Source organism: Salmo trutta, chromosome 13, assembly GCF_901001165.1.
Source record: "Salmo trutta chromosome 13, fSalTru1.1, whole genome shotgun sequence".
NCBI classification, from domain to species: domain Eukaryota; kingdom Metazoa; phylum Chordata; class Actinopteri; order Salmoniformes; family Salmonidae; genus Salmo; species Salmo trutta.
Window position 1 is genome coordinate 59277358 of NC_042969.1, and position 13197 is coordinate 59290554.

The following is a 13197-nucleotide window of genomic DNA, read 5'->3' on the forward strand; positions in this document are numbered from 1 at the left end:
TTAAACTCAGTGCCCATTTGCTTGACATCATGGCGAAAACAAAAGAAAGACCTCAGAAAAAAAACTGTAGACCTCCACAAGTCTGGTTCATCCTTAGAAGCAATTTCCAAACGCCTGAAGGTACCACGTTCATCTGTACAAACAATAGTACGCAAGTATAAACACCATGGGACCACGCAGCCGTTATACCGCTCAGGAAGGAGACACGTTCTGTCTCCTAGAGATGAACGTACTTTGGTGCGAAAAGTGCAAATCAATCACAGAACAACAGCAAAGGACCGTGTGAAGATGCTGGAGGAAACAGGTACAAAAGTATCTATATCCACAGTAAAACGAGTCCTATATCGACATAACCTGAAAGGCTGCTCAGCAAGGAAGAAGCCACTGCTCCAAAACCGCCATAAAAAAGACAGACTACGGTTTGCAATTGCACATGGGGACAAAGATCATACTTTTTGGAGAAATGTCCTCTGGTCTGATGAAACAAAAATATTGTTTTTGTTTCAATATTTTCAAAAATATTGCCAACGAGGGGGAACAAAATGGCGCCGTAGAGAGAACACGGTGTTTCAGCGAGCTCACGCGTTATTCGTAAATTTATATCCTTACATTAATCTCCTAGCTTGAAAAAGTGGTAGAATTGGCTTAATAAGTTACCCTACAATGAGTCTTGGCGACTATTTCTCAAAAATCTCCGACAACATGCCCAACAGAGCTACTAAGAAGTCGACCAAAACCGTCATCCCTGTAGAGGTGCAGGAGGAGCTAGCTAACGTTAGCGAATCTAACAACATTGCGGATCCAGGCACAATGGACCTGGTGATTCAAAGGATGACAGATAACATTACTAAAGTGATCGATATTAAGATAAGAACGGTCCTGGAAGCAATAGCAGGCCATTCAGCTGAACTACAGAGGGTTGTCAAACGTGTTGATGAGGCGGAAGGAAGAATTGCTACTGTGGAAACTTCAACTACATCCATGGACACTAAGATAAAAGCACTTGAGAAGCAGGTGCGCGAAATGGCGGAGCACATTGACGACTTGGATAATCGAGGACGCAGATGCAATATCCGTGTTGTGGGACTCCCGGAAAATTCTGAAGGGACACGTTCAGTAAAATTTTTTGAGGAATGGATCCCTGGCTACCTACAAATGGACACTAAGGCTGGTCGTGTGAAGCTAGACAGAGCACATCGCTCTCAAGCACCGATACCCGGTCCCAATCAGCGCCCACGACCAGTGGTTATAAAGTTCCACAACTTTACCGACAAGCAGCGCGTCATGGATGCGGCTAGAAACATCGGTTCTGACGGTAGTCAACGTAAAGGTCCAAAGGTCTCATTCTTCAATGATTATTCCACAGCGGTTGTACGAAGGCGCAAAGCGTTTGATGAGGTGAAGGCTCGACTCAAGAGAATGAAGATCGACTACGCACTGCTGTACCCGGCCACATTGAAGATTATGGTCAACGGATCGCCTAAAAAACTCTACACATCTGAAGAGGCTGCTGCGTTTATTGACTCTCTCGGGTAAATAACCTTAAGCTGCACCTCCGCAGCATAGGATAACGTCTTATTTTATTTTGAATCTGATCATGAAACAGTGGTGTAAGTTCTCATGTGCTCCTGTTCAGTAATATTCGTATCGGTATTATTTTTCTTGCTAAAGTAACTGCCGCCGTAGCTTAGACTGAGATATGTGTGAACCTATATTGGTGCCCAGGCTTGGTTTTAGGTGGAAGAGCCTCAATCTTCTTCTATTGATTTTAATTTCCACATATATAAAGGATGAGGCTATTGAGTGGCAATACGGACTTAAGAGTCTACATTAGAAAGTTGAAATCCCCTGCATGTTAGCTAGTGGGAAAACCCCCTTTTGGATTTTTACATGTTTATTTTTTGGGTTTTGTATAGTTCAAGTTCAGGGTTCATATCGTTTGTTTACGCTCAGTGAGATAGAGGAGAGTTCAACACATGGAAAAAGGTACCACCCCATTTTTACAGTAAGATTCAGTCTGGATATTGAATGGTCAAAGCGCAATGGCAGGTAACAGACTACGTGTATGTGCATGGAACATTAGAGGGAGCCATAACCCCATTAAAAGGAAGAAGATACTATCCTTTTTGAAAAAAGAAAATATTGATATTGCCCTGTTACAAGAAACCCATTTGAATGATAAGGAGCATCTGAAATTACAACAAGGGGGGTTTGGTCAAGTGTATTTTTCATCATTTACATCCAGAAGTAGAGGTGTAGCAATTCTTGTGAAAAAGAACCTGCCACTTAAGGTCTTGAAGTGTGTGAAAGATAAATTGGGTCGCTTTGTTATAATTAATGGTACTTTACAAGGGCAGAGCATTTCCATAATGAATATTTACTTCCCCCCTGCCCACCCCCCTGACTTCCTCACTAAGGTATTTCTAGACTTTTCAGAATTAAACTCAGACACTGCAGTGGTCGGAGGGGATTTTAATTGTTTGTTGAACCCCCTTATTGATAAGCTTCCCAGTGGTATAGCCTCGCTCTCTCCTCAAGCTAAGTCACTTACAGCCATTTGTGATGATCTGGGGTATGCTGATGTTTGGAGAGCTTTTCATCCCTCCAACAGAGAGTTCACTTTTTTCTCTGCACCTCATGGATGTCAGACTAGAATAGATTACTTTTTTATGCCCAGGACGTCGCTGCAGTCTGTTTTATCCGCTAGGATAGGAAGCATAGTCATATCTGATCATGCGGAGGTGATCCTGGACATAAAACTCAACGGGGCATTCAATCAGTCAAGACATTGGAGGTTGAATACAACCATTCTTAAAGACCATACATTCACATCATATTTTATTACAGAGTTTGAAGCATTTTTCTCAATTAACTCTCAATCAACAGATAACCCCTCACTCCTTTGGGAAACCTGTAAGGCGTACGCCAGGGGTCTGATTATGTCATACGCAGCCACTAAGAGGCGGAAAAAGCGTGAAAAGCAAAAAACACTAGAGGGTGAATTGGGAACTAAAGAGAAGGACTACATTAAAACTCCCACTCCTGCCCTATTAAAGGAAATAGCAGTCATTAGATCAACGCTGGACTCCCTCCTAACACAGGACGCTGAAAAGAAAATGAGATTTGTCAAGCAAAAGCTATATGAACATGGCGATAAGCCAGGAAAGTACTTGGCGTACCTAGCTAAAAAGAGAGCTGACTCACAGTCAATTGCGGCTATTACTGATTCGGATGGCAATCATTTATATGAAAATAAATTGATAAATGACTCATTTAAGACATTTTATGCAAATCTTTACGCCTCAGAACTGCCAAATGACGCACCCAAGTTAATGGAGAACTTCTTTTCTAAGATTGAGCTCCCTACTATCTCCGAAGAACAGAAGTCTCTCCTTAATGCCCCTATTACTGAGGAAGAGATAATGTCCGCAATTAAGAATCTGCAAAATGGTAAGGCCCCAGGACCGGACGGGTTTTGTAGTGAGTTCTATAAAGAGTTCCATGGCCTGATCCTTGAGCCATTGCGTGATATGTTTAACCACTCATTTTCAAATGACCAGCTCCCCCAAACGCTGCGAGAAGCCAACATATCACTTATTCTCAAAAAGGGAAAATGTCCGGAGTCTTGTTCCTCGTACAGCCAATTTCCCTCCTGAATGTGGATAGAAAATTGCTTTCTAAAATTCTAGCCACAAGATTAGAGGACTCACTGCCACTAATTGTGAAAGGAGACCAAACTGGCTTCATTAAGGGACGTAGGTCATGTAACAATGTCAGACGGCTCCTTAATGTAATTGAAGTCTACCAACAAAGTGCTATGGATGGTCTTGTGCTCTCCCTAGATGCTGAGAAAGCATTTGATCGTGTGGAGTGGTCTTACCTATTCTTTGCTCTAAATAAATTTGGTCTGGGGGACAACTTTATAAAATGGGTGAAAGTTTTATATGATGATCCTCAGGCTGCTGTCCTTACTAATGGACTACGGTCAAATAGCTTCTCTATACACAGAGGTACCAGACAGGGCTGTCCTCTGTCCCCCCTCCTATTTGCACTTGTTATGGAACCACTGGCCGAGGCCATCAGGGTAACGCCTGCTATACAGGGGCTGCTCATTGGTGATGTTCACCATAAAATAAGCTTGTATGCTGATGATGTCCTGATATTTATTTCTAATCCCGAGACTTCAATCACATCTCTGATTAACACTATAGAGTTATTCAGCGAATTCTCAGGCTACAAGATTAACCTAACTAAATCAGAGGCTATGCCACTTGGTAACCTTCACTCTGTACCTAACACTTCTCCCCCCTTCCCTTTTAAATGGTCTCCCTCAGGTTTTACGTATCTGGGTATATTTGTAACTCCTAAATTCCAATAAATGTACAAAGCCAATTTTGTTCCCTTGTTTGACACAATAAGACAGGATCTGGAGCGCTGGAACTCTCTTCCGATTTCATGGTTGGGTAGAATATCCCTCTTGAAAATGAACATTTTACCTAGGCTACTTTACCCAATCCAAATGATCCCAGTATTACTCTCCAATAAGGTAATAAAGGATGTAAATGGATGGCTAAGTTCCTTTATATGGAGTAAACGCAAGCCAAGACTTAAGATGGCAACATTGCAGCTGCCAAATTCTATGGGTGGCTTGGATCTACCCAATATCAGGCTCTATCAGTGGTGTGCCCACCTATGTTATATCTCAGACTGGATCACAAACGATGACTCCTCTATTTGGTTAGACATTGAGACTTCTCTTTCAAACTACCCTTTACAGGACCTTTTGTTTCTCACAAGTTTCAAGTCTGTAAAAGATCGCTGTAACAACCCCATTACACTTAACACACTCAAAGTATGGAGGTCAGTTCAACGTTTCCTGGGAAGGTCCAAACTAACCTCTGCTCTTACCCCAATTCTTAACAACCCAGATTTTGTCCCAGGATTGCTGGATGCTGGCTTTAACGTTTGGCTTAATAAGGGCATACGCAGACTAAATGACTTATTTGCGGATAAGATTTTATTGTCATTTGAGCAGATGGTCGAGAAATATCAACTCCCAAAGCAGGACTTTTTCCGTTTCCTACAAGTAAGACACTATATTCTGAAGAGCACCACCTTAATTGGTAACCCTGATATGTCTGTCATTGAAAGAATGCTTTTTTCCCCACAAAGGAAAATGTCTGTAAGTCTGTTTTATGATGCTTTAAGGTCCTTTTCCGCTGTCGACACACAGAGAGTGAAACAAGTGTGGGAGAAAGAACTGTCTGTTACCATTGACGAAGAGATGTGGGAGGACATTTGGAAATATGCAAAAACAATATCTATATGTAATCGTACTAGAGCAATTCAATTAAGAATAATACACAGATTGCATATATCCCCAAATCGCAGACATGCATTTAGCCCCGCTTCCTCCTCTCCTCAGTGTCTCAAATGTAAAACTGATACAGGCACCCTAACACATTGTTTATGGTCATGTCCCAAAATACAAAGATATTGGTCTGGTGTTCTGCAAGAGATTGAAAAGATCCTAGGGGTCGATCTAGAATTGGACCCAGTTTCTCTACTGTTAGGTCTCCCTAGTAGGCATGTAACTTCTGTGGGTAAGAGGAGGCTTTACAACATCCTCACCTTCGCAGCGAGAAAAAACATACTTTTACAGTGGATTAGTGATAAGGTTCCCTCTATTAAAGATTGGCATAAGATACTATTTGAATGGGTCCCGCTGGAATATCTGACATGTACATTGCACTCTAAGACAGATCAGTTCTACAAAGTATGGGAACCTTACCTAAATTACCTAGAACCCGAAGTATCAGCTATTATGCTGCAAGGATTCTCTTAGAATGGTGATCTATGTATTCCAGAATTACACTGTACGGTCCGTGTGAGGAACTCAACTTCTTGGTTTAAACTGAGCATTTTATTTTATTTATTTATTATGTCTTTATTGTTATTTTTTTTCTGTTTATGTTTGTTTAAAATGTATGTATTGAGGGATGCAATGGGGGGGATGGGGTGAGAGAAGCGGGGAGAGGGAAACGGTGGGTGTGTGTGTACGTGCGTGCATACATACGGATATGTGTAAGCGAGTGCTGTTTTTTTTGCCTTGTCTTTGTTGTTGTATCTCTTAATATGGGTGAAAATTGTGAAACTCCAATAAAAAATACTGTTACAAAAAAATATTGCCAACTGTTTGGCCATAATGACCATCATTATATTTGGAGGAAAAAGGGGGAGGCTTGCAAGCTGAAGAACACCATCCCAACCGTGAAGCACGGGGTGGCAGCATCATGTTGTGGGGGTGCTTTGCTGCAGGAGGGACTGGTGCACTTCCCAAAATAGATGGCATCATGAGGCAGGACAATTATGTGGATATATTGAAGCAACATCTCAAGACATCAGTCAGGAAGTTAAAGCTTGGTCGCAAATGAGTCTTCCAAATGGACAATGACCCCAAGCATACTTCCAAAGTTGTGGCAAAATGGCTTAAGGACAACAAAGTCAAGGTATTGGAGTGGCCATCCCAAAGCCCTGACCTCCATCCTATAGAAAATTTGTGGGCAGAACTGAAAAAGCGTGTGTGAGCAAGGAGACCTACACACCTGATTCAGTTACACAGGAGGAATGAGCCAAAATTCACCCAACTTATTGTGGGAATCTTGTGGAAGGTTACCTGAAACGTTTGACCCAAGTTAAACAATTTAAAGGCAATGCTACCAAATACTAATTGAATGTATGTAAACTTCTGACCCACTGGGAATGTGATGAAAGAAAGAAAAGCTGAAATAAATCATTCTCTCAATGATTATTCTGACATTTCAATTCTTAAAAAAAGTGGTGATCCTAACTGTCCTAAGACAGGGAATTTTTACTAGGATTAAATGTCAGTAATTGAGAAAAACTGAATTTAAATGTATTTGGCTAAGGTGTATGCAAACTTCTGACTTCAACTGTATGTAAAATGTTAAAATGTATTAGATCCAGTACAATGGAATAATTAAGACCTGAATTTGAATGCAGCATGTTCCGATTCCTCGTTCTCTTTCTTTCCAGCAGGGTCAACCAAAAACACTTGGCCTGATGGTTCATGCAGATACTGGGGAAGCAATATAGAAATGTATTGATCCCTTAAATGATTTTACTATTAAATCACCCATATCACAACCCTCATACCGCTTCACAAAAATGTACCTAAATCAATTTTGGGAAAAGGATTTTTACTCACAATGAATTTCCAGTGTTTCTGGTTCACATTCAAGAAACTTTTGACAGCATTGTAGTTACCGAAGTTCACCTGAAATAAATAATTTCACATGCTTGCCACTAAGCCCAACATTTTTTATCAATAGTTAATCCTTTAAAATTCCACTAACAGATTGTATTAGTACCTTGGGCAGACTTTGCTTGCGCACTAAACTTCTTTCTCCATTTAGAATGACTTGGACTGAGTAGTGATTTAGGGTGTAAATCTTTGTCCCGTGACCACAGCTTTTTGTGGTTGCTTGAAAGTACCATTTGATTGTCTGTATAAGAAGAGAAAGTAAAACCACAAATGCTTTGAATGTGAAGAACATTATACAAATATTTAAGCATAAACTAAAATACATAGACATTTCAGAGAATATCAGTTAGTTAGAAGGATTGTTTATCGAGATTTAAAACAAACGTAATTACATTTGCATTTGTTTTTATTTGTCTAATATATTCTGGCTAGATGCAATTTAATGGGTCATTGTCACATAAGTCAGCAACAACAACAAAAAACGCCCTCTCACTGTCAACTGAGTTTATTTTCAGCAAACTTAACATGTGTAAATATTTGTATGAACATAACAAGATTCAACAACTAAGACATAAACTGATCAAGTTCCACAGACATGTGACTAACAGAAATGGAATATTGTGTCCCTGAACAAAGGGGGGGGGTCAAAATCAAAAGTAACAGTCAGTATCTGGTGTGGCCACCAGCTGCATTAAGTACTGCAGTGCATCTCCTCCTCATGGACTGCACCAGATTTGCCATTTCTTGCTGTGAGATGTTACCCCACTCTTCCACCAAGGCACCTGCAAGTTCCCGGACATTTCTGGGGGAATGGCCCTAGCCCTCACCCTCCGATCCAACAGGTCCCAGACGTGCTCAATGGGATTGAGATCCGGGCTCTTCACTGGCCATGGCAGAACACTGACATTCCTGTCTTGCAGGAAATCACGCACAGAACGAGCAGTATGGCTGGTGGCATTGTCATGCTGGAGGGTCATGTCAGGATGAGCCTGCAGGAAGGCTACCACATGAGGGAGGAGGATGTCTTCCCTGTAATGCACAGCGTTGAGATTGCCTGCAATGACAACAAGCTCAGTCCGATGATGCTGTGACACACCGCCCCAGACCATAATGGACCCTCCACCTCCAAATCGATCCCACTCCAGAGTACAGGCCTCGGTGTAACGCTCATTCCTTCGACGATAAACGCGAATCCAACCATCACCCCTGGTGGGACATAACCGCGACTCGTCAGTGAAGAGCACTTTTTGCCAGGCCTGTCTGGTCCAGCAACGGTGGGTTTGTGTCCATAGGCGATGTTGTTGCCGGTGATGTCTGGTGAGGACCTGCCTTACAACAGGCCTACAAGCCCTCAGTCCAGCCTCTCTCAGCCGATTGCGGACAGTCTGAGCACTGATGGAGGGATTGTGCGTTCCTGGTGTAACTCAGGCAGTTGTTGTTGCCATCCTGTACCTGTCCCGCAGGTGTGATGTTCGGATGTACCGATCCTGTGCAGGTGTTGTTACACGTGGTCTGCCACTGCGAGGACGATCAGCTGTCTGTCCTGTCTCCATGTAGCGCTGTCTTAGGTGTCTCACAGTACGGACATTGCAATTTATTGCCCTGGACACATCTGCAGTCCTTATGCCTCCTTGCAGCATGCCTAAGGCACGTTCACGCAGATGAGCAGGGACCCTGGGCATCTTTCATTTGGTGTTTTTCAGAGTCAGTAGAAAGGCCTCTTTTGTGTCCTAAGTTTTCATAACTGTGACCTTAATTGCCTACCGTCTGTAAACTGTTAGTGCCTTAACGACTGTTCCACAGGTGCGTGTTCATTAATTGTTTATGGTTCATTGAACAAGCATGGTAAACAGTGTTTAAACACTTTACAATGAAGACCTGTGAAGTTATTTGGATTTTTACGAATGATCTTTGAAAGACAGGGTCCTGAAAAAGGGACGTTATTTTTTTGCTGAGTTTATATGCCTTGTTAGGGAGATTAAGTATCATACATAAGGTGTTATGTAGTCAAATAAGTGTGTTATTGCTGACAATACTGTGTTTACGTGATGACATATCTTCACTATTTACTTTAAAGTGACAGAATAAGGGCCATAAATATTCAAGTGTACGTCATCAGAAACATTCAACTCCAATTCCACTTAACTACATAATGATATTACATGTCCTTAGACTTGGTTAGGTGCACATCTAATGTATTTCTATGTTCATCCTTCATACTGTATGAATTTCTTTTCTTCACGATATGTTTAGAATTGTGATTGAAAAAAATGCTTATTGTCATGTTACGACTAGTATTTATTATCTCATCCACAAGCCATTTGTGGGGCTGCAGAGTTTTAAACTCTGAATGATGGAGAAGGAAAGAGGAATTTTTGGCTGTAGACCTCACAACAGCAACCACCACCTCGCAATTGTTTCTTCGCCACAGAGCTGTGACCTGAAATATGCAAATGGCACACATTTAGAAGAGTTATTGTCCTCTTAAACATGAACTGAAAACAAACTATCACAATCCTTTAACATTTGAAAAAAACATACCTGGCCTGCAGCCTCATTGTCTTGAAGTGGACATTCTGAACCTTGTTTGAAGTCAGTAGGTCACATGACCAAGGAGCTATTGAAATTTGAATGAGAAAAAAATGTAGTACTTTGTATACGCTCCCTAACTAATTCCAATACCAAATGCTGCTCACATTTCCACATGTTTATTAGCTTTGGAATGCGAATGAATGCCCAAATCGTGAAAATAATGTTGTTCGCAATTTTTCCAACATCATGACACTTATTTGGAGTCTGTGGGTCAAGTGGTTTGAAATCGCGAATATCCAACTTGAAACTTGATGGAATGCCCATATGCAGGAACACCCGAATTTTGGACTGCAGTTAGTTGCACACTATTAGGGAAAACTAGCTTGAGGTATTTAGGTGTCATTCTGACCATCCCATTTCTCGCGGGGCTGTGACTGTTTGAGAACTTCTTCAGAATTGGGAGGAAACGGGAAGTGGCTGCGGTGTGCTAAACGATTTGTAAGGGAGTGACACAAGAGGGTGCATTTGGGTATAAACAGCACCGTTTGTGCAACTTTCCTGACCATCTGGACGAGGGAAGGGAGCATTTCGAAGTGCGGATCGAAGTGCGGAGGATGTGTACCACGGTTATGGCCATGGCTCTCAACTTACTTTGCCTTGTATTTATCACATCGGGGATTTTACCAACTGCGTCATCAAGCACCTTCAATGAATCGTAAGTACGCTACAAAACATTTAATGTACAGTAGTAGGCAGTAGAAACACGTAGTATTTTCGTAATTTAATTGAGGGATTAAACTCACAACAAGCAATTGTTGTTTACTTGTTTGGCTGCATACCACAGTCTATAATCAAATTGAGGAATTCATTATTCTCCGTATTCTCCAGGCTATGCTCCTGTAGGTGTAGGGTAGGTCACCTGAGCAATATAATTATTTTAGTTATAAACATAATATTACATAACAACAAAATCGTGTATATGCTTACTGCACTGATATAGCTGAATATCTGCTTGTAATTGTCTCCATTTGTGAATAACAATATATAAAAAAGTTGGAAGTGGGAAGGCCACAGGACAGGAAAAGTACATTTACATTTTACATTTACATTTTAGTCATTTAGCAGACGCTCTCTCTCTTTCTTGCACGTGAGAGGCATTTTACATCTTATGAGACATGCTGGCAAACAGGCCTGTACATTTTTGGGTTACAAATCCGACTTGTGATAGTCCTTGATAGTCCATATTAGTGTGCTTTCCTCCAATGTCCCTCTGTGCAATCATCCCCAACAGGGGCTTCATGCACCTTCAAAATCAGAGGGGCACAAAGTATGTAAGGATGGCTGGGGGGTGGTCCATAAGGGGCTTAGGCCCCTGGCCTGAAGTTGGAGAATGTTGAATGTTGCTTTTCTAAAGTCTCCCAACTTGCCAACAGGCATGCCGGCTAAGAGTAGCTTGCTTGTCTATCTTGATTGATAGCCTGAAATGGCTTCTTGGTAGCTTTATAAGGTTAGGAGACTGGGAACATATCTGTGCTAGCTAAAGCCAACTAATACTTCTGTAAATGTGTTATTTCAGTTTAAATTTGTAATAAATGTGAACATTTCTATGAACCTATTTTTGCTTTGTCATTATGGGGTATTGTGTGTAGATTTGAGGGGGGGAACAAAATGTGGAAAAAGTCAAGGGGTCTGAATACTTAACAAATGCATTGTGTGTGTGTGTGTGTGTGTGTGTGTGTGTGTGTACACACTACCGTTCAAAAGTTTGGAGTTACTTAGAAATGTCCTTGTTTTTGAAAGAAAAGCACATTTTTGGTCCATTAAAATAACATCAAATTGATCAGAAATACAGTGTAGACATTGTAAATGACTATTGTAGCTGGAAACGGCAGATTTCTTTAATGGAATATCTACATAGGTGTACAGAGGCCCATTATCAGCAACCATGACTCCAGTGTTCCAATGGCACGTGTTAGCTAATCCAAGTTTATCATTTTAAAAGGCTAATTGATCATTAGAAAACCCTTTTGCAATTATGTTAGCACAGCTGAAAACTGTTGTGCAGATTAAAGAAGCAATACAACTGGCCTTCTTTAGACTAGTTGAGTATCTGGAGCATCAGCATTTGTGTGTTCCATTACAGGCTCAAAATGGCCAGAAACAAAGACCTTTCTTCTGATACTCGTCAGTCTATTCTTGTTCTGAGAAATGAAGGCTATTCAATGCGAGAAATTGCCAAGAAACTGAAGATCTCGTACAAAGCTATGTACTACTCCCATCACAGAACAGCGCAAACTGGCCCTAACCAGAATAGAAAGAGGAGCGGGGGCCCCCGGTGCACAACTGAGCAAGGGGACAAGTACATTAGAGTGTCTAGTTTGAGAAACGGACGCCTCACAAGTCCCCAACTGGCAGCTTCATTAAATAGAATCCGCAAAACACCAGTCTCAACGTTAACAGTGAAGAGGATGCTGGCCGTCTAGGCAGAGTTCCTTTGTCCAGTGTCTGCTCTTTTGACCATCTTAATCTTTTATTTTTATTGGCCAGTCTGAGATATGGCTTTTTCGTTGCAACTCTGCCTAGAAGGCCAGCATCTAAGTGACCCCAAACTTTTAAAATTCATTAGGCCCTAATCTATGGATTTCACATGACTGTTCAGAGGCGCAGCCATGGGTGTGCCTGGGAGGGCATAGGCCCACCCACTGGGGAACCAGGCCCAGCCAATCAGAATGAGCTTTTCCTCACAAAAGGGCTTCATTACAGACAAGTACTCCTCAGTTTCATCAGCTTTATGGGTGGCTGGTCTCAGATGATCCCACAGGTGAAGTAGCCAGATATGGAGGTCCTGGGCTGGTGTGGTTACATGTGGTCTGCGGTTGTGAGGCCGGTTGGACGTACTGCAAAATTCTGTAAAATGACATTAGAGGCGGCTTATGGTAGAGAAATTAACATTAAATTCTCTGGCATCAGCTCAGGTGGACATTCCTGCAGTCATCATGCCAATTACACGCTCCTTCAACTTGAGACATCTGTGGCATTGTGGTGTGACAAAACTGCACATTTTAGAGTGGCCTTTTACAAGGTGCACCTGTATAATGATTATGCTGTTTAATCAGCTCCTTAATATGCCACATCTGTCTGGTGGAGAAAGGAGAAATGCTCACTAAAAGGGATGTAAACAATTTTGTGCACAAAACTTGACAGAAATAAGCATTTTGTGCGTATGGAACATTTCTGGGATGTTTTATTTCAGCTTATGAAACATGGGACCAACACTTTACATGTTGTGTTTTATATGTTTGTCCAGTGTGTATATGTATATCTATTTTAAACAGTACAAATCTGAGTGGGCATGACGCCTTTGTTCCCCAATACATGGT

The 13197-nt window shown here is 41.6% G+C and overlaps 1 protein-coding gene across 1 annotated transcript in view; it reads left to right on the plus strand.

Moving 5' to 3' along the window:
* The first annotated feature begins 10234 nt into the window (after positions 1 to 10234).
* Positions 10235 to 13197, plus strand: part of LOC115206172 (alpha-2-macroglobulin) — a 34921-nt gene continuing 31958 nt past the window's right edge. Inside the window, exon 1 of the mRNA XM_029772849.1 lies at positions 10235 to 10532. Within this exon, the coding sequence (XP_029628709.1) occupies positions 10432 to 10532 (101 nt within the window). The 5' untranslated portion in view covers positions 10235 to 10431. The remainder of the gene's footprint in view (positions 10533 to 13197) is intronic.